Genomic DNA, 25680 nt, shown 5'->3' with positions numbered 1-25680 from the left:
TTTGTATATCGTTGTATTCTAAATTAGTGTGGCTGTCCTTGTCTATCAGTGTATCAGTGTTTTGTTACTTGTCATGTTGTGTGTTTTATTTGTGGACTCCAGGAAGAATAGCTGCTGCTTTGGCAAAAGCTAATGGGGATCCCAATAAACCAATAAACCAAAAAACCTCATATGATGACAGGAATGTCAAACCTCTTCATGTGAATCTGGCTTTAAATTCTCTCCTCCATCCTTCTCTTCCTCCATCCATCCACCCATCCCCACCTTCCTCCCTCCACCCTCCCCTGGAGGACGGGAGAGAGCGCAAGAGACTCTCCTATCACGGTAACAACATGGGGAAAACACACCACGACCGCTGCAGACTGAGACCCAAGAATGACCGAATGCACATGGAATTTGTTGGAAGCTTTTTTTACGTGAACATGCGATTACAGGGTGAAAGAACGCCAATGTTTATCCAGGCTGTCAGCGGGCCCTTTTCTCTGTGGAGGGCTGGTGACATTTCAGCTCAGTCCTGTTTGAACAGCCATCGTCCAGCGTGCAGCCAGGCAGCACAATCACTGCACTGTCCTTTCACTGTTTTCACTGTTTTATTTCTCTCTCTTGTTCTCTCTCAACGGTTTTTCTGTTTCTCACACACAGGGAGACAGGTATTAGATGAAATAGGTATTGGTCTCAAAGTACTAAAATATATTGAATGCTATAAAGTCCATCAAAACTACAGCACGATTAATAATCTTCAATCAAATCAACAAGATGTCACGGCATCATTCAATGTGACTCATGGAATGCCTTTGTCCCACAATTGTCATAACATTTTGTCATGTTCACCACAGGGCAAACGATGATGATCAAGTGTGAGCTGGTTGCTGCAAAATGTCCTCTGGGACGGACACTGACATGGCTATGATCTAGATCCTCTATCCCATTATTTTATTTTCTCTTCTCCTCTCTTCCCTTCTCCCTGTCTCCTCTTCCCTTCTCTTCCTGGGGGGGCCAGCCTGATGTTTGTGGCACCATCTTTGTGGCCCGCGAGGGTAAATGAGTCCCATGTGTTGGACGATGGGGAGCGGAGCATTCTCAGTCACGCAATACAGCCATTGAGGCAGGCAGGCATTCTTTCAGGGATCCATCTTTAGGATTCAGTTAGAGGAGCTCAACCAGAGTCAGTCTCACTGAGCCTCCCCTCTCATCCCTTCTCCCCTCACCCATCTCCCAGTCAGTCTGGATCCCTGCGGCCACACAGAAGATTCCAGCGATAAGCGCCTGAAGAGTGTGGAATTGGGCCCTTTTTTACCAGGGTTGCCCCCTTGTTTTGGTGTTTTGGGACTGTTGCATAGTGACACAGGGCTGAGGGGCTGAGAGGAGGGGGACGACGGTTTTATTGTTTCCAAACCGTCAGCGCCATCAGAGAGGAGGAACCTCTGCATGAACTCAACGACAGTAATGTTCAGAAAAATAAAGGACATGGAAAAACAGATTGGAGCTTTGCGTATGAAAAAAATATTATCATCACTAGCGAATGGAGGTGGCATGCTGATCGGTAATATGGCGCCATATATTCATTCAACACAGAGAGATAATTTAGACATAAAGTTGACTGAGTTTGGGAGTTGTGATCCACTGCATGTGAGTAGTTGACATACAACAAGATATACTACCAATGCAATATCTGCACTGTGTGAGATGCCTGTGAAGCAACAGAGTTCATAAAGTTCAAATTCGTTCATGTAACTTCGATGTCAATCAGTTCACAGGGTTCAATACTGGATGAACCAGAAGACCCAATGAAGATGCGCGAGAGCGAGGCGAACAAAATGAAACATATCATTATAAATACAGTATGGAGCACCACAATACGGCCTGGATTTCACAATAGCCCTGTTTTATTGGAAATAGAGCGATGGTTTCAGATCATAAATGTGACCCGAATCCAATCGAGGCTCTAGATGTTTTCCATTACAGGGGTCAGTTAGGGCCAAGTTCGCTGCTGCCACAAACAAAGTCTCTCGAGGACAATGTTTCAATTAAAATCAGAGGGACAAACAAGCGAAAATGTTACATTATTATTAAATTTGCATTATATAAAGATATATATTACACAACGTAGATTTAAACTAAGTGTTGCCATGAGCATCCACAGTCGAAAAACTCCTCAAATTACTAAATTAGCAGCAGCTAATGGGGATCTTTAATACAGTTGAAGTCGTAAGTTTACATACACCTTAGCCAAATACATTTAAACTCTGTTTTTCACAATTCCTGACATTTAATCCTAGTAAAAATTCCCTGTCTTAAGATCACCACTTTATTTTAAGAATGTGAAATGTCAGAATAATAGTAGAGAGAATGATTTATTTAAGCTTTTATTTATTTCATCACATTCCCAGTGGGTCAGAAGTTTACATACACTTAATTAGTATTTGGTAGCATTGCCTTTAAATTGTTTAACTTGGGTCAAACGTTTCGGGTAGCCTTCCACAAGCTTCCCACAATAAGGGGTGAATTTTGGCCCATTCCTCCTGACAGAGCTGGTGTAACTGAATCAGTTTTGTAGGCCTCCTTGCTCGCACACGCTTTTTCAGTTCTGCCCACACATTTTCTATAGGATTGAGGTCAGGGCTTTGTGATGGCCACTCCAATACCTTCACTTTGTTGTCCTTAAGCCATTTTGCTTCAACTTTGGATGTATGCTTGGTGTCATTGTCCATTTGGAAGACCCATTTACGACCAAGCTTTAACTTCCTGACTGATGTCTTGAGATGTTGCTTCAATATATCCACATCATTTTCCTTCCTCGTGATGCCATCTATTTTGTGAAGTGCACCAGTCCCTCCTGCAGCAAAGCACCCCCACAGCATGATGCTGCCATCCCCGTGCTTCACGGTTGGGATGGTGTTCTTCGGCTTGCAAGCAACCCCCTTTTTCCTCCAAACATAACGATGGTCATTATGGCCAAACAGTTCTATTTTTGTTTCATCAGACCAGAGGACATTTCTCCAAAAAGTAAGATCTTTGTCCCCATGTGGAGTTGCAAACCATAGTCTGGCTTTTTTATGGTGGTTTTGGAGCAGTGGCTTCTTCCTTGCTGAGCGGCCTTTCAGGTTATGTCGATATATACAACTCGTTTTACTGTGGATATAGATAATTTTGTACTTGTTTCCTCCAGCATCTTCACAAGGTCCTTTGCTGTTGTTCTGGGATTGATTTGCACTTTTCGCACCAAAGTACGTTCATCTCTAGGAGACAGAATGCGTCTCCTTCCTGAGCTGTATGACGGCTGCGTGGTCCCATGGTGTTTATACTTGCGTACTATTGTTTGTACAGATGAACGTGGTACCTTCAGGCGTTTGGAATTTGCTCCCAAGGATGAACCAGACTTGTGGAGGTCTACCATTTTTTTCTGAGGTCTTGGCTGATTTCTTTTGATTGTCCCATGATGTCAAGCAAAGAGGCACTGAGTTTGAAGGTAGGCCTTGAAATACATCCACACTTTAGTGTCCTAAGTTTCCAATTGACTCAAATGATGTCAGAAGCTTCTAAAGCCATGACATAATTTTCCGGAATTTTCCAAGCTGTTTAAAGGCACAGTCAACTTAGTGCATGTAAACTTCTGACCCACTGGAATTATGATACAGTGAATTATAAGTGAAATAATCTGTCTGTAAACAATTGTTGGAAAAATTACTTGTGTCATGCACAAAGTAGATGTCCTAACCAACTTGCCAAAACTATAGTTTGTTAACAAGAAATTTGTGGAGTGGTTGAAAAACAAGTTTTAATGACTCCAACCTAAGTGTATGTAAACTTCTGACTTCAACTGTAAATACAAATACAAATACTAAATGACAGTTATGTTACATTTGTATCTCTTAGTCCAACATGATATTATAGGAAAACATAATCCTGTCACGTTTTTGCAAAACAGAAAACTTCACAGTATGCTGTATATAAACTCAGCAAAAAAAGAAACGTCCTCTCATTGTCAACTGCGTTTATTTTCAGCAAACTTAACATGTAAATATTTGTATGAACATAACAAGATTCAACAACTGAGACATAAACTGAACAAGTTCCACAGACATGTGACTAACAGAAATGTGTCCCTGAACAAAGGGGGGGGTCAAAATCTAAAGTAACAGTCAGTATCTGGTGTGGCCACCAGCTGCATTAAGTATTGCAGTGCATCTCCTCCTCATGGACTACACCAGATTTTCCAGTTCTTGCTGTGAGATGTTACCCCACTCTTCCACCAATGCACCTGCAAGTTCTCAGACATTTCTGGGGGGAATGGCCCTCACCCTCTGATCCAACAGGTCCCAGACATGCTCAATGGGATTGAGATCCGGGCTCTTCGCTGGCCATGGCAGAACACTGACATTCCCGTCTTGCAGGAAATCACGCACAGGTGGCATTGTCATGCTGGAGGGTCATGTCAGGATGAGCCAGCAGGAAGGGTACCACATGAGGGAGGAGGATGTCTTCCCTGTAACGCACAGCGTTAGTCCGATGATGCTGTGACACACCGCCCCAGACCATGAAGGACCCTCCACCTCCAAATCGATCCCGCTCCAGAGTACAGGCCTCGGTGTAACCTCATTCCTTCGACGCGAATCCAACCATCACCCTTGGTGAGACAAAACTGTGACTCTTCAGTGAAGAGCACTTTTTGCCAGTCCTGTCTGGTCCAGCGACGTTGTTGCCGGTGATGTCTGGTGAGGACCTGCTTTACAACAGGCCTACAAGCCCTCAGTCCAGCCTCTCTCAGCCTATTGCGGACAGTCTGAACACTGATGGAGGGATTGTGCATTCCTGGTGTAACTCGGGCAGTTGTTGTTGCCATCCTGTACCTGTCCCGCAGGTGTGATGTTCGGATGTACCGATCCTGTGCAGGTGTTGTTTCACACCACAGCGAGGACGATCAGCTGTCCATCCTGTCTCCCTGTAGTGCTGTCTTAGGCGTCTCACAGTACAGACATTTATTGCCCTGGCCACATCGGCAGTCCTCATGCCTCCTTGCAGCATGCCTAAGGCACGTTCACGCAGATGAGCAGGGACCCGGGGCATCTTTCTTTTGGTGTTTTTCAGAGTCAGTAGAAAGGCCTCTTTAGTGTCCTAAGTTTTCATAACTGTGATCTTCATTGCCTACCGTCTGTAAGCTGTTAGTGTCTTAACGACCGTTCCACAGGTGCATGTTCATTAATTGTTTATGGTTCATTGAACAAGTGTTTAAACCCTTTACATTGAAGATCTGTGTAGTTATTTCGATTTTTACAAATTATCTTTGAAAAGGGACGTTTCTTTTTTTGCTGAGTTTATGACTTGGTCAATAAACTGCATTCATTGGAAAAAGATGTCACATGGTTGATGTTTTTGTCAATACATTGCATTCAATGGGAAAAGACGAGTGTCGCAGGGGTTAGGGTTAGGGTTAGACATACAATTCTATGGGCAAATTATTTAGAGACTCAGACAAACAGACAGACAGACAGACAAACAAACAGACAGACTGATACATACATTCACAGACAGACAGAGCTTCAAATTTCAATTAAATCACAAATAATGTGACCTATATCCTCTTCAGAATTCATTCTAGTAAGGCTCTTAGTTTCTGCAAGACCATTGTGTCCAATGGAGGTGAAAAATGCTTTTGGGTCAATTCAATTCAAATTTCAAATGCCGGGTCATGACCGTCCCTCGGTAACAAATATGTAACCTTTGTAACCCTTTGAAAATGCCCCCCCCATAATGGTTATGTAAGGGCTGTAGGTAATGCTTTTCTGTGGAAGAATGGCCTTGTTCTTTGTTGGATCAAGTTTTACTGTGAAGAGTTAATTTCACATGTTTACGTGTAGCCTTGCGTTCATCGGAATAATCTGCTTAACAATCCCATACATTAATTGTGTTCCTAGCCTCAACCATTCTGCCGATGTCACTCAAAAGAACCTTAGCTCTAGAGCAGGCCACCTGGTACGGCAACTGCACCGCCCACAACCGCAGGGCTCTCCAGAGGGTGGTGGGGTCTGCACAACGTATCACCGGGGGCAAACTACCTGCCCTCCAGGACACCTACAGCACACGATGTCACAGGAAGGCCAAAAAGATCATCAAGGACCACTACCATCCGAGCCACTGCCTGTTCACCCCGCTATCATCCAGAAGGCGAGGTCAGTACAGGTGCATCAAAGCTGGGACCGAGAGACTGAAAAACAGCTTCTATCTCAAGGCCATCAGACTGTTAAACAGCCATCCCTAGCACAGAGAGGCTGCTGCCTACATACAGACTTGAAAATCACTGGCCACTGAACACTAGAAACTTTAATAATGCCTCTTTAATAATGTTTACATATCTTGCATTACCCATCTCATATGTATATACTGTATTCTATACTATCCCCAAAAAAAATTTTCACCTTTATTTAACCAGGTAAGCCAGTTGAGAACAAGTTCTCATTTACAACTGCGACCTGGCCAAGATAAAGCAAAGCAGTGCGATAAAAACAACAACACAGAGTTACTTATGGGGTAAACAAAACATAAAGTCAAAAATACAACAGAAAATATATATACAGAATGTAGTAAGTTATGGAGGTAAGGCAATAAATAGGCCATATTACAAAATAGTTACAATTTCGTATTAACACTGGAATGATAGATGTGCAAAAGATGATGTGCAAATAGAGATACTGGGGTGCAAATTAGCAAAATAAATAACAATATGGGGATGAGGTAGTTGGGTGGGCTAATTTCAGAATGGCTGTGTACAGGTGCAGTGATCGGTAAGCTGCTCTGACAACTGATGCTTAAAGTTAGTGAGGGAGATAAGAGTCTCCAGCTTCAGAGATTTTTGCAGTTCGTTCCAGTCATTGGCAGCAATGTTGGCAGCATGTTTACATATCTTTCATTACCCATCTCATTCTATACTATCTATTGCATCTAAGCCTATGCCACTCTGATAATGACATTGTTCCTCCATATATATATATATTCTTGTTCCATTCCTTTACTTAGATTTGTGTGTATTAGGTTTTTGTTTTGGAACTGTTAGATATTACTTGTTAGATATTGCTGCACTGTCGGAATTAGAAGCACAAGCATTTCACTACACTCGCAATAACATCTGCTAACCATGTGTATGTGGCCAATAAATTAGAATTAGATTTGATTTGAAGTGAGGCTTACCTTACTGCCATGTAGTGGGGGGAGGGGCACATTTATATAAAAAAATGAGGGTTAGGATTATATCTAAGGTTGAGACCCTAACCCTAGCTTCATGTTCATTACCAGCTCAACCCTAACCCTAACTCTAACCCCAACCATGTCCATTCCCAGCTCAACCCTAGCTTCAAATTTTCATCCAGTCCTAACCCTAACTCAACACTGTAAACCCCAATGTGCTGCCATTACTCAAAACTGTGGAAACCTGTTGCACTACCATATCAGAGTACAGCTACTTGAAGTGATGTTGTAGTGGTTTTTCAAATTGATAGAGTCACTGTGACCCTGTAGGGGTCCAGATTTGAGTTGTATCAGCTTGAAAATGTGGAGTAAGTCAACAAAGGTTAGAAGTACATTGGACTTTAAGCTTATTGTTAATTAAATGCTGAATGTATTAGTGACTTGAACTCTAAACAGACGTGTTAAGAAATGTTTAATATTAAGTTGATTGTACTTAGAATACAGACATTTTGTAACCCATTTGCAGGTCTGATGTGGCTTGTAAATGATAAGTCTCAGGCCACTTTTTAAAACTAGGCCTTTCCAAAACTTCCCAGACTTTCCAAAAATCCTGGTTGAAGTATTTCGGATGTGGCACGGCTTGCAAACTATTACGGACTACAAAGGGAAGCACAGCCACGAGCTGCCCAGTGACATGAGCCTACCAGACGAGCTAAATTACTTCTATGCTCGCTTCGAGGCCAGCAACACTGAAGCATGCATGAGAGCATCAGCTGTTCCGGACAACTGTGTGATCACGCTCTCCGTAGCCGATATGAGTAAGACCTTTAAACAGGTCAACATTCACAAGGCCGCAGGGCCAGACGGATTACCAGGACTTGTACTCCGAGCATGCGCTGACCAACTGGCAAGTGTTTTCACTGACATTTTCAACCTGTCTCTGACTGAGTCTGTAATACCAACATGTTTCAAGCAGATCACCATAGTCCCTGTGCCCAAGGACACTAAGGTAACAATCTACAATAATCGAGAATTTCAACAAGCATTTTGCTAGGGCTGGCCATGCTTTCCACCTGGCTACCACTACCACCAGCTCTGCACCCTCCGCTGCAACTTGCCCATGCCACCCCAGACAGCTGATGTTCTGAAAGAGCTGCAAAATCTGGACCCCTACAAATCATCTGGGCTAGACAATCTGGACCCTTTCTTTCTAAAAATAGCAGCCGAAGCTGAGCTGGTCATGGGTGCACCTCAGCCACGCTCAAGGTCCTAAACAATATTATAACCGCGATCGATAATAGACTGTACTGTGCAGCCGTCTTCATCGACCTGGCCAAGGCTTTTGACTCTGTCAACCACCGCATTCTTATTGGCAGACTAAATAGCCTTGGTTTCTCAAATGACTGCCTCGCCTGGTTCACCAACTACTTCTCAGATAGAGTTCAATGTGTCAAATCGGAGGGCCTGTTGTCTGGACCTATGGCAGTCTCTATGGGGGTGCCACAGGGTTCAATTCTTGGGCCGACTCTTTTCTCTGTGTATATCAATGATGTCGCTCTTGCTGCTGGTGACTCTCAGATCCACCTCTACGCAGACGACACCATTTTGTATACATCTGGCCCTTCTTTGGACACTGTGTTAACAAACCTCCAAACGAGCTTCAATGCCATACAACACTCCTTCCGTAGCCTCCAACTGCTCTTAAACACTAGTAAAACTAAATGCATGCTCTTCAATCGAACGCTGCTGGCACCCGCCCACCCGACTAGAATCACTACTCTCAACGGGTCTGACCTAGAGTATGTGGACAACTACAAATACCTAGGTGTCTGGTTAGACTGTAAACTCTCCTTCCAGCTTCACATTAAGCATCTCCAATTCAAAGTTAAATCTAGAATCGGCTTCCTATTTCGCAACAAAGCCTCCTTCACTCATGCTGCCAAACATGCCCTCGTAAAACTGACTATCCTACCGATCCTTGACTTCGGCGATGTCATTTACAAAATAGCCTCCAACACTCTACTCAGCAAATTGGATGTAGTCTATCACAGTGCCATCCATTTTGTCACCAAAGCCCCATATACTACCCACCATTGTGACCTGTACGCTCTTGTTGGCTGGTCCTCACTACATATTCGTCGCCAAACCCACAGCTCCAGGCCATCTATAAATCACTGCTAGGCAAATCTCCGCCTTATCTTAGCTCATTGGTCACCATAGCAACACCCACCCGTAGTATGCGCTCCAGCAGGTATATCTCACTGGTCATCCCCAAAGCCAACACCTCCTTTGGCAGCCATTCCTTCCAGTTCTCTGCTGCCAATGACTGGAACGAACTGCAAACATCTCTGAAGCTGGAGACTCTTATCTCCCTCACTAACTTTAAGCATCAGTTGTCAGAGCACCTTACCGATCACTGCACCTGTACACAGCCCTTCTGAAATTAGCCCACTCAACTACCTCATCTCCATATTGTTATTTATTTTACTCATTTGCACCCCAGTATCTCTATTTACACATCATCTCTTGCACATCTATCATTCCAGTGTTAATACTAATTGTAATTATTTTGCACTATGGACTATTTATTGCCTTACCTCCATAACTTGCTACATTTGCACACACTGTATATATATTTTCTGTGGCATTTTTGACTTTATGTTTTGTTTTACCCCATATGTAACTCTGTGTTGTTGTTTTTATCGCACTGCTTTGCTTTATCTTGGCCAGGTCGCAGTTGTAAATGAGAACTTGTTCTCAACTGGCTTACCTGGTTAAATAAAGGTGAAAAAAAACATGCCTAAATGACTACCGACCCTTTGAAAGGCTGGTCATGGCTCACATCATCACCATTATCCCATTATCCCAGAAACCCTAGACCCACTCCAATTTGCATACCGCCCCAACAGTTCCACAGATGATGCAATCTCTATTGCACTCCACACTGCCCTTTCCCACCTGGACTAAAGGAACACCTACGTGAGAATGCAATTCATTGACTACAGCTCAGCGTTCAACACCATGGTGCCCTCACAGCTCATTACTAAGCTAAGGACCCTGGGACTAAACACCTCCCTCTGAAACTGGATCCTGGACTTCCTGACGGGCCGCCCCCAGGTGGTAAGGGTAGGTAACAACACATCTGCCACGCTGATCCTCAACATGGGGCCCCTCAGGGGTGCGTGCTCAGTCCCCTCCTGTACTCCCTGTTCACCGATGGCTGTATGGCCAAGCACGACTCCAACACCATCATTAAGTTTGCCAACGACACAACAGTGATAGGCCTGATAACCGACAACGATGAGACATCCTATAGGGAGGAGATCAGAGACCTGGCCGTGTAGTGCCAGGATAACAACCTCTCCCTCAACGTGATCAAGACAAATGAGATGATTGTGGACTACAGGAAAAGGAGGACCGAGCATGCCCCCATTCTCATCGACGTGGCTGTAGTGGAACAGGTTGAGAGCTTCTAGTTCCTTGGTGTCCACATCACCAACAAACCATCATGGTCCAAACACACCAAGACAGTTGTGAAGAGGGCACGACAAAGCCTATTCCCCTCAGGAGACTGAAAAGATTTGGCATGTGTCCTCATATCCTCAAGTCTAGGTCCAAAATGCTTCTTAACAGCTTCTACCCCTAGCCATAAGACTCATGAACAGCTAATCAAATGACTACCCGGACTATTTGCATTGTCCCCCCTCCCACTCTCTGTTTATTATCTATTCATAGTCACTTTACCTCTTCCTACATGTACATATTACCTCAATTACCTCAACTAACCTGTGCCCCCGCACATTGACTCTGTACCGGTACCCCCTGTATATAGCCTCGCTACTGTTATTTTACTGCTGCTCTTTAATTATTTAATTATTTCTATTTTCTATTTTTTTTTTGTAGTTTTTACTTAACCCTTGTTTTTCTTAAAACTGCATTGTTGGTTAAGGGCTTGTAAATAAGCATTTCACTGTAAGGTCTACACCTGTTGTATTCGGCGCATATGACAAATAACATAACAAGCTCCCTCACGACGCCAGGACAGCGGAGTCACTCACCACCTTCCGGAGACATTTGAAACCCCACCTCTTTAAGGAATACCTGGGATAGGATAAAGTAATCCTTCTACCCCCCAAAAAAAATAATAATTGTAAAGTGGTTATCCCACTGCCTATAGGGTGAATGCACCAATTTGTGAGTCGCTCTGTTTAAGAGCGTCTGCTAAATGACGTAAATGTGCCCTTGAGCAAGGCACTTAACCCTAATTGCTCCTGTAAGTCGCTCTGGATAAGAGCGTCTGCTAAATGACTAAAATGTAATGTAAATGTAACATTTGATTTGGTTTGATTTGATTTCCTGCTTATTCCCTCCTGTTTCCAGGAATCTTCCAAACGGGATTTCCGTAAAATTTGGGAAAGTTACCAAAATAAATTACAACCCTTCCTGCAAGTCACATTATGCTGGCTTGCAAAGTGATGTGTAATTTCTGTTGGAATCCAGCCAGAGTTAGGATATCCAACAGTTGGAATATTTATTCACTCAAAACCAGCATTCATAATGACTGCCAGGGTTAGGAATATTTGGAAGAGACTACCTAAAGCAGGGGACACGTACATAGGATTGTTTACCGTTCGCCAGCCGAGAGCAATTAGCACCTCTAAACAGAGTGTCATCAGTAAATCTCTTTTGTGTTCACACAGCAAAGACCTTGAAGTTGTCAGCCACAAAGCCTTGTTAAAATACTCCAAACCAAAAGGTGGCAGTAGCGTTGTTTGGCAATGCATGTCCGTATGTGTTGCTTAGTTAGCCAATGTTAGCAAGCTAGCTATCTGCACTAAAGTTGCTATTTTGTAGAAATCCCTTATTGATACTAGCCAAATGATCACAGATAGATAACTACCTAGCAAGAGGGCGAAGAAACAATTTAATTTACTCTCCATAATCCCATACTGCCAGTGCCAGCCCATAACCAAATGCTTAGCTGGCTAGCTAGCATTAGCATATTCGCTAGCTAGCACAACATAGCTAGCTAGCTAGCTAAGGACATTGCACTAGCTCAGCAGCTAATACAGGCAGCTGTTTCATGGAAACTAATCCATTGTGATTTCATTATAATGTCAATACTAGCTACAGAGGTCAGATAGCTAGTTTGGAGGAAGCATTTAGTGTTGTATGCATTGCATCTGTGCACTTACTTAGCTACCATCCCATAGTCTACATTGCATATGAAGTGTGGCTGACTAATTACATTTAACCGCGGATGTAGAGAGGAAATGCCCTCTTTTTTCCTTTTTGTTGTCACTCCTGTTGGCTCCCCCTCGTGGGGGTTCGTGATCTCTGACTGGCTCAAAGTCATATTATTGGCTACTGACGAGCATTGCGATTCTACAAGTGGAATCGGCTGGTTGGCGCTAGCAGGTCGGCACGCAGCAGGTACCGCTTTTGTTCTAGCAAGAGAAGGAACGGCCTCCCACTGTAATAAGTACCTATCGGCAGTCTGTCGATAGTGAGATTCTCGGTGTGTTTCATGCTTAAGCCATTTAAACTGGAACAACCATTTCAGTAACGGATGCAAAAAATGTAACTAACTGATTGGATTAGTTTAGAAAAATGTGTTATTTATCTTTGTGTAGCATAAGATTAATCAACCCTACACTTAACCCCAAGCCTAATCTAATTATGAATTAATTAATTTGCCCCTGTCCCCGCCACATGGCAGAAAGGAAGCATGCCCTAGAGTTAAGGTGCTTTTGAGTAACATCGGAAGAACGGTTGAGGCTAGAAACACAACTCATATATGGGATCGTTCAGCAGACGCTCCCGATGAATGCAAGCCTACACGTGACCATGTGAAATTAACTCTTCACAGTGAAAACTTGGTCCCACAGACGACAAGGCCTTTCTTCCATTGAAGGTTTTACCTACAACCCTTACATAACCATGACCCCCTCAAAGACTGCAATTGTGCTAGCCAACCGTCCATCCAAACAACCCATTGTGACCTTATAGGGATGCCCTGTGTTTAGGTTCAGCTTCCTGTGGCTATGGGAAGTGGCTTAATTCATTCTCAACATGGTCCTTCATTTTCTCCCTGCAGTTACACAAAAACACTTTATTCAACCCTCTGTGGAACAGTAAATTCTTAACATAAATACTTGAAACTCAGGGCATTGTTAAAGAGTGTACCCTGTGGGCCTTGCATTGAATTTCAGCTTCCTATGAATAAAGGAAGGGACTTAATTGGAGGTCAAAGGGGCATTTTCGAAGGATTACATTTTACATATTTGTTACCAGAGGATGGTCATGACCTGGCATATGAAATGTGAATTCAATTGACATTGACCCAAAAGCATTTTCAACCTCCATTGGACACAACGATCTTGAAGATGTAGAAACTAAGAGCCTTATAAAGAGGATATCGTTCACAATATTTTAGATTGACTTTATGAAACTGCCTGCCTGCCTGTCTGTCTGTCTGTCTGTGAGTGTATAGGTCTGTCTGTCTGTCTGTCAACCCTATGACACTCATCTTTTCAAAGTGAATGCAATGCATTGACAAAAACATCTTACTGTATATTGTGATGTTTTCATTTTTGCAAAAACATGACAAGATTGTGTTTTGAGGCTGATGCTGGGCTGCTCAGTCCTTTCTCAGGTACCATGCTCAGTTCTACTGTCAGCAGCTTACTTGTAGTCATTGATCAGTGAGGTACAGCAGCTATCTGAGCTGTAGATTCTAGTTGTTCCTCTCAATCATCCCATGTTTTAATTGCGCAGTCAGAGCAGTTCAGATTTGACACCTGAAGAGGAGCCTCATAAGGGCTCTGCGCGTCAGCATGTTTCACATCCACAGCACACAGAGTACTGTATCCTCCATGAAGGCAAGGCATCTACAGTGACACCTGGAGCTCAACATACTAGCTATGAACCTGAGGTGAAACCAAACCACCACAACCACATAATCACTGCAAACATTTCACTCAGTCACGAGCTGTGGTGAGGTGAAAGCCTAACCACAAAGCTAACAGGTTTTACTTTGATGCAATCATATCGTCATTACTTGAGGTGCAGGCCTGTACACATAAACAATGAAAATACCAGATCTCTCACTGATATCATCTCTCCTCTACTTTGCGTATCTAGTTCATTCCAGGATCTGATGGTAGGCTTACAGTACGGCTGAAAGCACTCTGCTCTGGTATCCCTGGGAGTCGGGAGCGTGTCGTTCCGTTCCTGAGGTAGCGTATCTGCCGCAGGGTGCAGAGGTGACCCCACCATGTTCCAACCTCCATCAAACACACAGCCGCACAAACCCCCTGTTCCCCCAGAACATTCCACCACACCATAAAATAGCCCGTAATTAGAAAATAACCTTAAATGCATGGCAGAAGAGCGAGACGACACTGCCACAAAACAAAGTGAAGCAAATGCCAGGAGGCATTTGTCAACCTCTATGGCTGCGAGGGCTACAATATTGAAGGGTTATACGTAAACAGTACAATTTCGGGGTTTTCTGGTTTCTACAACTCGGCGAGGAAGTGTATGACAAAATCCTAAATGAACGGGTTTAACACCAGAAACAAATGAAAAGTATGCGTCGGCCTCACCACAGTATTGTATAATCACACGCTGGCCGTGGTACGATGCTTGCTCAGTGCTGTAAAACCATTGGACAGGGGCCAGGCAGAGCACACCATTGCCCAGGCCCAGGCCCAGGCCCAATCCGCTCTGAGGAAAGCCTAGGATTAGCATACAGGCTCCTTGGGGACCGGACCGTAGGGCACGGGCCTGACTGGCCTTTCTTGTGTGTTTGGTATAGCTCCTGATCACAACCAACTGACTGATGGTTGGGCAGTCCAGCCAGGCTGTCTAAACAGTCCCTTGACCACTCCAAAGGGGACGTGAGCGCTGCACACCCCCGGTCTGAAAAGCGAGCTTGTGTGGTTTGGTATTTCAAGGTCAATTAGCGATGACTGAGTCATAGTTACAGATCTCTCCCAAATGAACCGTGGGGCCGTGCTGGACGCATGCAGTCCTTCTCCACTGTTGTGACATCATTGAAAAAGTTGCTAGCTGGAAGGAAAAGGTTTTTGCTTTTCTTGGACTTTCTATTTTCAGTGGTTGTTTGACGAATGAGTAACATTGATGATATAGTAGCATATGGGCAAATTTTAAGGTAACAGAATGATGCTGAGACAGATGTAAAGTTCGGTTACAGAATGACCGAACAAACCGCACAAACTGTCATTCAAACTTTGCATCTGTACTGTAATTCTTCTTCTTCTTATTATTATAATTCACTCTGTCACCGTGGAATTGCCCATGTACCATTATCTTCATCGTGACCTTCACATCGTAATAAAAGTGACCTTATACAGTAACCTAACCACCGCTGAGGAACAGAGGACAGAGTAGACGAAAGCACTCTATCTACATCTCGAAACACAGCATTAAAACATCCAATGTCAAAGATTATGCTGGATTTGGTAGACTTGGTAACAGATTCCTCAACGCGTATATCCTAGTGAACGTTTTTTGGATCAATTTTTGATGAACAGATACGGTATGCCAGTATCCCCTGACACCTTTTATCTGTATTGATAAAAAAGACATACAGTTTAAATAAAGTGATAATAAATTAGTCAAATATAAATATTCAAAATAAAGCTGAAATACGCAGCAGCGTGGCTGTGGAGATACTAGGGAGGGATGATGAACAAGTCAATACAAATCAAGTGGAAAGCAAAGGGGAGGTAGAACATTACATAGCTAGCTATGTCTGGCAAATTCTATGAATACACAGCAAGAATCCATGGTGTGTCAATGTGTGTGTACAGTATGTGTGTGTGAGGGTGTGTGTAGGCATACAGTGTATGTGCAGGTGTGAACAGAGGAGTGCACATATAAATACAGCACATTCTGAAAGTATTCAGACCCCTTGACTTTTTCCACATCTTGTTACGTTACAGCCTTATTCTAAAATGGATTAAATACATTTTCTTCCTCATCAAACTACACAAAATACCCCATAATGACAAAGCGAAAACAGGTTTTTAGAAATGCTATGAGACTCGAAATTGATCTCAGGTGCAACCTGTTTCCATTGATCATCCTTGAGATGTTTCTACAACTTGATTGGAGTCCACCTGTAGTAAATTAAATTGATTGGACAGGAAAGGCACACACCTGTCTATATAAGCTCCCACAGTTGACAGTGCATGTCAGATCAAAAACCAAGCCATGAGGTCGAAGGAAGTGTCCGTAGAGCTCCGAGACAGGATTGTGTCGAGGCACAGATCTGGGGACGGGTACCAAAAAATGTCTGCAGCATTGAAGGTCCCCAATAACACAGTGGCCTCCATCATTCTTAAATGGAAAAAGTATGGAACCACCAAGACTCTTCCTAGAGCTGGCCACCCGGCCACACTGAGCAATCTGGGGAGAAGGACCTTGGTCAGGGAGGAGACCAAGAACCCGAGGGTCACTCTGACAGAGCTCCAGAGTTCCTCTGTGGAGATGGGAGAACCTTCCAGAAGGACAACCATCTCTGCAGCACTCCACCAATCAGGCCTTTATGGTAGAGTGGCCAGACAGAAGCCACTCCTCAGGAAAAGGCACATGACAGCCCGCTTGGAGTTTGCCAAAAGGCACCTAAAGGACTCTCAAACCATGAGAAACAAGATTCTCTGGTCTGATGAAACCAAGATTGAACTCTTTGGCCTGAATGTCAAGCACCAATTCTGAAAGAAACCTGGCACCATCCCTACGGTGATGCATGGTGGTGGCAGCATCATGCTGTGGGGATGTTTTTCAGCGGCAGGGACTGGGAGACTAGTCAGGATCAAGGGAAAGATGAACGGAGCAATGTACAGAGAGATCCTTGATGAAAACCTTTTCCAGAGCGCTCAGGACCACAGATTGGGGTGAAGGTTCACCTTCCAACAGGACAACAAATATAAGCACACAGCCAAGATAACGCAGGAGTGGCTTCGGGACAAGTCTCGGAATGTTCTTGAGTGGCCTAGCCAGTGCCCGGACATGAACCCGAAAATAGCTGTGCAGCAACACTCCCCATCCAACCTGACAGAGCTTGAGAGGATCTTCAGAGAAGAATGGGAGAAACTCCCCAAATACAGGTGAGCCAAGCTTGCAGCGTCATAACCAAGAAGACTCGAGGCTGTAATCGCTACCAAAGGTGCTTCAACAAAGTTCTGAGTAAAGGGTCTGAATACTTATGTAAATGGATATTTCTGTTTTTTATTTTGTAAAAATTTGCTACAAAATCTAAAAACCTGTTTTTGCTTTGTCATAATGGGGTATTGTGTGTAGATTGATGAGGGGAAAAAACAATTTAATCCATTTTAGAATAAGGCTGTAACGTAACAAAATGTGGAAAAAGTCAAGGGGTCTTAATACTTTCCGAAGGCACTGTACATTCTGTGTGTGCATGTGTGCGTGTGAAACACTATCAAACATCAGTGTAGACCACCCCGGGAAGAGAAGGCGTTGTGTGTTTGGCTGTGCTGTGGGGTTGTCGGGTGGAGAAGACACTGTTTTGATTAGCTGTACTAATCCCCTCAGTGACAGGCAGGCATGGATTCCTCATGGGCTTGGCCTGCTCTGGTGGGCCTGCTGATGCCATGTCATAATTCATGATCATCCCCTGACAGACAGACAACCTCTCTCTCTCTCTCTCTCTCTCTCTCTCTCTCTCTCTCTCTCTCTCTCTCTCTCTCTCTCTCTCTCTCTCTCTCTCTCTCTCTCTCTCTCTGCCGCGAGGAGGCTTTCTCTGCTTATCACACTATATAACCTGCAGATTTCTGTTCTTAGTTCCCTCCATACTAATACACTCAACCACAAGCTAGAGTACGTCTGAAATGCCACCCTATTCCCTATATAGTGCACTACCTGTCTTTCGACCAGGTAATAGCATAGGGTTCCATTTAGGAAGCACGCCTGAAGCCCCACTGTGTCCTTAACACCTGCTCTGACACACCAGGCCCAAATTCCACCAGCTGCTGTGAACTGCTCCATTGACCGCCACCAGCACATAAAGTACCTGACCAGTCACATACAGTGACAGACACTCCTTCATTCATGGAGCTAACGGACACAGTGGGCCTGTCACCTCCATGCCAATGACATCGTAAATAGGCCTTTCATATTTTTTTACATTTACATTTTACGTCATTTAGCAGACGCTCTTATCCAGAGCGACTTACAGTTAGTGCATACATTATTCTTTTTTATTTTCATACTGGCCCCCCGTGGGAAACGAACCCACAACCCTGGCGTTGCAAACGCCATGCTCTACCAACTGAGCTAGCTCCCATATTGTCTGGCTATAACTCAGAACCACAGAGGCATATTTCTACCTGCGTTCTAGAATGGTTGGAATCTTGCTGTGGCGTCTCAGTCTTCAGTCCAGTAAGTGGCCCATTGACTGAAGGTTTGATTTACTAAGATACTAGCGTCACCAAAGGTTGAGGTTTAGGAACTTGCCTGTGATGGTTTGCTCACTTCCCAACTCTCACGGTGGCCAGAGGGAAAAGTGTTGCCCTTCTGTGAAAAATATGCTACTTCTTCTAGTATCCATCCTTATCCTTATTCTTCTCCCACATATTTCACACGTTGCTACATTAGCCTCAGCCCCAGCCCCATTCCCACCCACAGTCTCAGCCCCATTCCCACCCACAGTCCCAGCCCCAGCCCTATTCCCACCCACAGCCCCATTCAAACCATAGCTACCTCTGCCTGCTAACAGGAGCATGACGTGAGCTCAGTCCATCCACATCATGCATTCACTGGGAGTGTTGTTAAGACAATATTAATCCCACTGTGAAAGTGTGGCCTGGCAGACAAAGTCAAACAGGGGGAACCACCAACACCATGGAAGATGAATGGAGAGACCACCACCAATCTGTAGCACGCCAAACACAAACACACACACACACACACACACACACACACACACACACACACCACCACCAACACCAACACATGCTGCATCACAGGAAAGCCCCTGATTCCGGACCCCCACCTGCTCCCCATGCTGCAGACCACAGAACCGCAGAACCCTTGTTTTTAAAGGGAGTAGCTCTGCAGTTCACCTGCTGGCTGCCAGAATCAATCATCCTATTATCATAATTTCCCTTCAAACAGACGTCGTCCTCAAACAATCTGCCCTAATCAGAAGTGCATGGATGACAGTGCAAGACAGTCTGAGTAATGCATACCTCTTCCTTCACTGTTTGTCTTTCCGAATATGCATCATCTGATGTGCCAGAGATGTTGTCTTAGTGATGACATACCACGAAGGTGGATCTACTTCAGCTCTACCTGCAGGGGCGTAAGACTCAGTAAGACGTCTGCTGTGTGGTCCTGGCTGTACGTGGAGCTAGGCTAGTCACTGGGCTCCAGGACATTGGATTCCGTGATTGTATGATTGGTTGTGATCATGTTTTCCTGAGCATTGAGGGGCTGTTGTGTTTGCACAGATGCGGCTGGCTGTCAAGGCTGTCACCCAGACTGACAGAGCTGGGAAAACCTCTCCTGTAACACTGATGGATGACTGGGGAAGAGTGGTTCAGCTCTCTTGCAGTGTTTGGCTCGTTGTATAGCCAGTGTGTGTGTGTATGGGTGAGACTGTGCGTCAGTGTGTGAAACAGAGAATCAACTCAATCATTCTCCCAAATTAGCAGTGTACCAAACTTAAATGGCTTACCCTGGCCAAAGCGGTCAGTCTATTAAAAACACGATTGGTGAATACAAAGGAGGATTTTCCTCTTGTTCATAAAGTAGATTCTTACGCAACTCTTACAGACAGCCTACACGTCAGCTAGCTACAGAGCCACAGAGCTACAGAGCTACAGAGCTACAGAGCTACAGAGCCACAGAGCCACAGAGCCACAGAGCCACAGAGCTACATAGTTACAGAGCCACAGAGCCACAGAGCTACAGAGCCACAGAGCTACAGAGCCACAGAGCTACAGAGCCACAGAGCTATAGAGCCATAGAGCTACAGAGCTACAGAGCTACAGAGCCACAGCTACAGAGCCACAGAGCTACAGAGCTACAGAGCCACAGAGCCACAGAGCCACAGAGCTACAGAGCCACAGAGCCACAGAGCCACAGAGCCACAGAGCCACAGAGCCACAGAGCCACAGAGCTACATAGTTACAGAGCCACAGAGCCACAGAGCCACAGAGCTACAGAGCCACAGAGCTACAGAGCCATAGAGCTACAGAGCTACAGAGCTACAGAGCCACAGCTACAGAGCCACAGAGCTACAGAGCTACAGAGCTACAGAGCCACAGAGCCACAGAGCTACAGAGCCACAGCTACAGAGCTACAGAGTTACAGAGCCACAGAGCTACAGAGCCACAGAGCCACAGAGCTACAGCGTTTCAGAGCCACAGAGCTACAGAACCACAGAGCCACAGAGCCACAGAGCCACAGAGCCACAGAGCTACAGAGCTACAGAGCTACAGAACCACAGAGCCACAGAGCCACAGAGCCACAGAGCTACAGAGCTACAGAGTTACAGAGCTACAGCCACCACCCAAACGAACCAGAGCAGAGCACCACCACTGAGTTCCCACGGGGGGCCAGTATGAAAAATTTATGCACTCACTAATTGTAAGTCGCTCTGGATAAGAGCGTCTGCTAAATGACTAAAATGTAAAAATGTAAATTTTTTTGAATAAACAAAATCCTATAGCTGATCACGACATGGACACCACACTTCACAGCAGACAGTCACTGACCAAAGCCTCGTCAGCAGAGCCACTCAACATGGACGACTATGGCTAACATGCGAGAGCTGCATCCAATAAGCATCCCAAGGGTTTGGGAGAGAAGTGGCTCCTCACAAACAAGGCAGCAAGGTCTTTCATGTGGTAGCCATATAAAGCGCTCTAATGCTCAACGAGACACTGAGGGCTGGTGGGGGGAAATGGAACAATACATTTAACCACATGAATCACTAGGGCCCATGATTACTTCTGCACATATTCGTACACACACTCTCTTGCACATGCACGCACGCACGCACGCACACACACACACACACACACACACACACACACACACACACACACACACACACACACACACACACAGCGAGACACACATATACACAAGCATTGGTCACACACATTCTCTCACAAACACACACATTTAACTTCTGAGGAGGGGTGACGTATGTCCCAAGTACCAAAGGTTAGCTCAACACACACACAATTATACCCCCCCACACACACACACACACACACACACACACACACAATTATACCCCCACACACACACACACACACAATTATACCCCCCCACACACACACACACACACACACACACACACACACACACAATTATACCCCCCCAGTAACAAAATGATAACCACAAAACTCAATAGATGATATCTGTACTCTACCCACTGGGCACACACTGGTTGAATCAACGTTGTTTCCACGTCATTGGAATAGACGTTGAGAATTTACATCTATGCCCAGTGGGTATTGTGTGGTTGTTAGACTAATAATCTTTGTGTACACTCGTGTGTGGGCACATGTGTCTGCATGTGTGTACACATATATGGGTGTGTTTGTATGTGTGCAGTGTGAGACCTTGCGTGTGCACATAGCATATGAGCTGATGACTGCTTGGCCCTCTCACTCTCCACTTTGTTTACACTCTCTTAATCCCTCTCCATTCTGGGAAGAGACAGATGTACGTAGCACAGGAGGTTGGTGGTACCTTAATTGGGGAGGATCGGTTTGTGGTAATGGCTGGAACAGAATTAGTGGAATGGCATCAAGTACTTTAAAAACATGGTTTCCATGTGTTTTGATGCCATTCCATTGACTCCGTTCCCTCCCCTCAGCAGCCTCCTGTGGTAGGTTGTGACAGGCCATCCCTTCATCCATCAGCACAGTGTGTATCTCTCACTCTCTCCTTCCACTGCCCGCATCCCTCCATCCTCCCATCGCAGAGCCAAAACAATAACATCCAGGCAGGCCCAACTATGTGTCATCCCCGGGCCCAGTACACCCCCGTCCTCCTGGAGCCAGGCTTCGGTTCCTCTCTCCCAGACACAGTGAGCAGCACTGGATCCTCACCAGACCAGTGGAGGGTAAAAGGATGTGCTACTACACTACAGAGGCTCCGCATGCAGTCACACCCACCGAGGCTCCTCTCTTCTCTGTTCTACAGCAACAGACTTGGATCTGATCCTTGGTTGAGTGGGTTAAGTGGGGTACCATTACCGTCTCAAGGCCTGTATAAGGACTAGTGTTGCAAAGCTACCGGTAATTTACCAAAGTTCCTGGAATATTCAGGAATTTTGGTAATTAACAGAAAATCTATGTCAATCTATTGTAACTTTGGCAATTTATACTTGAATAACTCTTAAAAACGTTATTCATATATAGTATTCATTTGTTATATCTGTGTCCATATTGTCCATGAGTTTCTAGTAGATAGACCATATGGTTCAATAATAAATAGCCTAATTAATGGAAAAAGCATCTAATTAATAATGGCATTATTTTAAATTAACTCTGCAACTCTTCCAACAATTGACTGTGTTCACAACTGCCACCAGTTTGACGCCAAAACATTGACAACAAATACATATAAAAATAGTAAAATACATAAAAGTGTGTAAAAAATATATAAAGGATATTTCATGCTGAAACCCTCCTATTAAACACCAATTGTATTCACTAAGTTGATGGTTTGTATATTTAGGATCATGTTTTACAGCTTTGTCATTACAGTGAGGGAAAAAAGTATTTGATCCCCTGCTGATTTTGTACGTTTGCCCACTGACAAAGAAATGATCAGTCTATAATTTTAATGGTAGGTTTATTTGAACAGTGAGAGACAGAATAACAACAAAGAAATCCAGAAAAACGCATGTCAAAAATGTTATAAATTGATTTACATTTTAATGAGGGAAATAAGTATTTGACCCCCTCTCAATCAGAAAGATTTCTGGCCCCCAGGTGTCTTTTATACAGGTAACGATCTGAGATTATGAGCACACTCTTAAAGGGAGTGCTCCTAATCTCAGCGTGTTACCTGTATAAAAGACACCTGTCCACAGAAGCAATCAATCAATCAGATTCCAAACTCTCCACCATGGCCAAGACCAAAGAGCTCTCCAAGGATGTCAGGGACAAGATTGTAGACCTTCACAAGGCTGGAATGGGCTACAAGACCATCGCCAAGCAGCTTGGTGAGAAGGTGACAACAGTTGGTGCGATTATTCGCAAATGGAAGAAACACAAAATAACTGTCAATCTCCCCTCGGCCTGGGGCTCCATGCAAGATCTCACCTCGGGGAGTTGCAATGATCATGAGAACGGTGAGGAATCAGCCCAGAACTACACGGGAGGATCTTGTCAATGATCTCAAGGCAGCTGGGACCATAGTCACCAAGAAAACAATTGGTAACACACTACGCCGTGAAGGACTGAAATCCTGCAGCGCCCGCAAGGTCCCCCTGCTCAAGAAAGCACATATACATGCCCGTCTGAAGTTTGCCAATGAACATCTGAATCATTCAGAGGAGAACTGGGTGAAAGTGTTGTGGTCAGATGAGACCAAAATGGAGCTCTTTGGCATCAACTCAACTCGCCGTGTTTGGAGGAGGAGGAATGCTGCCTATGACCCCAAGAACACCATTCCCACAGTCAAACATGGAGGTGGAAACATTATGCTTTGGGGGTGTTTTTCTGCTAAGGGGACAGGACAACTTCACCGCATCAAAGGACGATGGACGGGGCCATGTACCGACAAATCTTGGGTGAGAACCTCCTTCCCTCAGCCAGGGCATTGAAAATGGGTTGTGGATGGGTATTCCAGCATGACAATGACCCAAAACACACGGCCAAGGCAACAAAGGAGTGGCTCAAGAAGAAGCACATTAAGGTCCTGGAGTGGCCTAGCCAGTCTCCAGACCTTAATCCCATAGAAAATCTGTGGAGGGAGCTGAAGGTTCGAGTTGCCAAACGTCAGCCTCGAAACCTTAATGACTTGGAGAAGATCTGCAAAGAGGAGTGGGACAAAATCCCTCCTGAGATGTGTGCAAACCTGGTGGCCAACTACAAGAAACGTCTGACCTCTGTGACAACAAGGGTTTTGCCACCAAGTACTAAGTCATGTTTTGCTGAGGGGTCAAATACTTATTTCCCTCATTAAAATGCAAATCAATTTATAACATTTTTGCCATGTGTTTTTCTGGATTTTTTTGTTGTTATTCTGTCTCTCACTGTTCAAATATACCTACCATTCAAATAATAGACTGATCATTTCTTTGTCAGTGGCAAACGTACAAAATCAGCTGGGGATCAAATACTTTTTTCTCTCACTGTATATATATATTTTATTTTAAAATCATCTTATTTAATGATTTCATATATTTTACATGTGATAAGGCCACACAGAGGGCCAGAGATTATTACAGACATCTGTGATCATTTGAAGTACCCAAAAGGGCCACTAGATGTCATGTGATAGATTACAAAAAATACTTGAAAGATACCAAAATTCTGGTAATTTACTGGTAAATGTTGAAGGTTTCCAGTATTATACCCTCCTTTGCAACCCTAATAAAGACTGATATTTGTCATAGAAATGTACATACGCACATGCAAATATATTATGCCCATCCAGACTGCTTGATATGCAAAAGTATAAGCCATCTCTGTACATTATAGACACAATAATCTGTTGGGGAGAAGAAAGGCTTTGTTGCTTAAGGAGTGGAAAAAACATGGCGGTCAGTAAGTGAATTAAATGGTGCAGAAGAGTGGGACAAACTGATGCCAAATGTTTGGTGGAGAAAGAAGAGAAAGCCGTCCTTCATTGGTCTCGAAGACAACCCAAAGGACAGCTTCCTAGAGGATGGAGACATGAAGGGCCACAGAAGACGTTGCCAGCTACCAAATTCCACCAGGGTGCAAATGGCATTAGAAGAGTTTGTCCGATGTACTTATGTCACGGAAGCATCCTTATGATGGAGAATTTCATGCTTCTCAAACCAAAGCTTCTCTTTCTTCTTCTTCTCCTCAGCTCTCACATGGAGACACACACATGCGTTTGGTTTGTATATATAAAAAAAGCCCTTACGCAATGCAAAATTAGGTCAGAAAACCGCTTGTTTGAACATCTATCCAGGGAGGCCTCGGAACTAGTGATTGGCTGCTATTGTTATTTGGCCCTTGTGACTTGATGAGTTACTCAGACCTCAACTCAAGTCAAACGACGTATGGCCTAGCTAGCTGCATCCCTTCGCTCCTTCTTTCTTTCCACTCACCCACGATTACACCGTGCTCCTGACGCTTGACGATGTCGAAGGAGTTCTGGACATTTCCCTCCAGGATGTCGAAGACGATGTCGGAGCTGATGTGGGGGGAGGAGTGCGCCGGCGACATGGTTCTCAGGAAAACTATCTCTGTTGGAAGAAGATAACAATTAGAGACAAAAGAGCTTTAC

The 25680-nt window shown here is 44.4% G+C and overlaps 1 protein-coding gene across 2 annotated transcripts in view; it reads right to left on the bottom strand.

Moving 5' to 3' along the window:
• LOC121540599 (fibulin-1) overlaps window positions 1-25680 on the bottom strand; it is a 53798-nt gene that overhangs the window by 3526 nt on the left and 24592 nt on the right. For both annotated transcript variants that reach the window (XM_041849600.1, XM_041849601.1), the window contains exon 16: window positions 25502-25639. In XM_041849600.1, coding sequence (XP_041705534.1) covers window positions 25502-25639 — 138 coding nt within the window. The remainder of the gene's footprint in view (window positions 1-25501; window positions 25640-25680) is intronic.

The sequence above is a fragment of the Coregonus clupeaformis genome, chromosome 26, assembly GCF_020615455.1.
Source record: "Coregonus clupeaformis isolate EN_2021a chromosome 26, ASM2061545v1, whole genome shotgun sequence".
In the NCBI taxonomy this organism is placed as follows: domain Eukaryota; kingdom Metazoa; phylum Chordata; class Actinopteri; order Salmoniformes; family Salmonidae; genus Coregonus; species Coregonus clupeaformis.
Note: the sequence above shows the minus strand (reverse complement) of the source record. Positions and strands in the feature narration are given on the sequence as shown.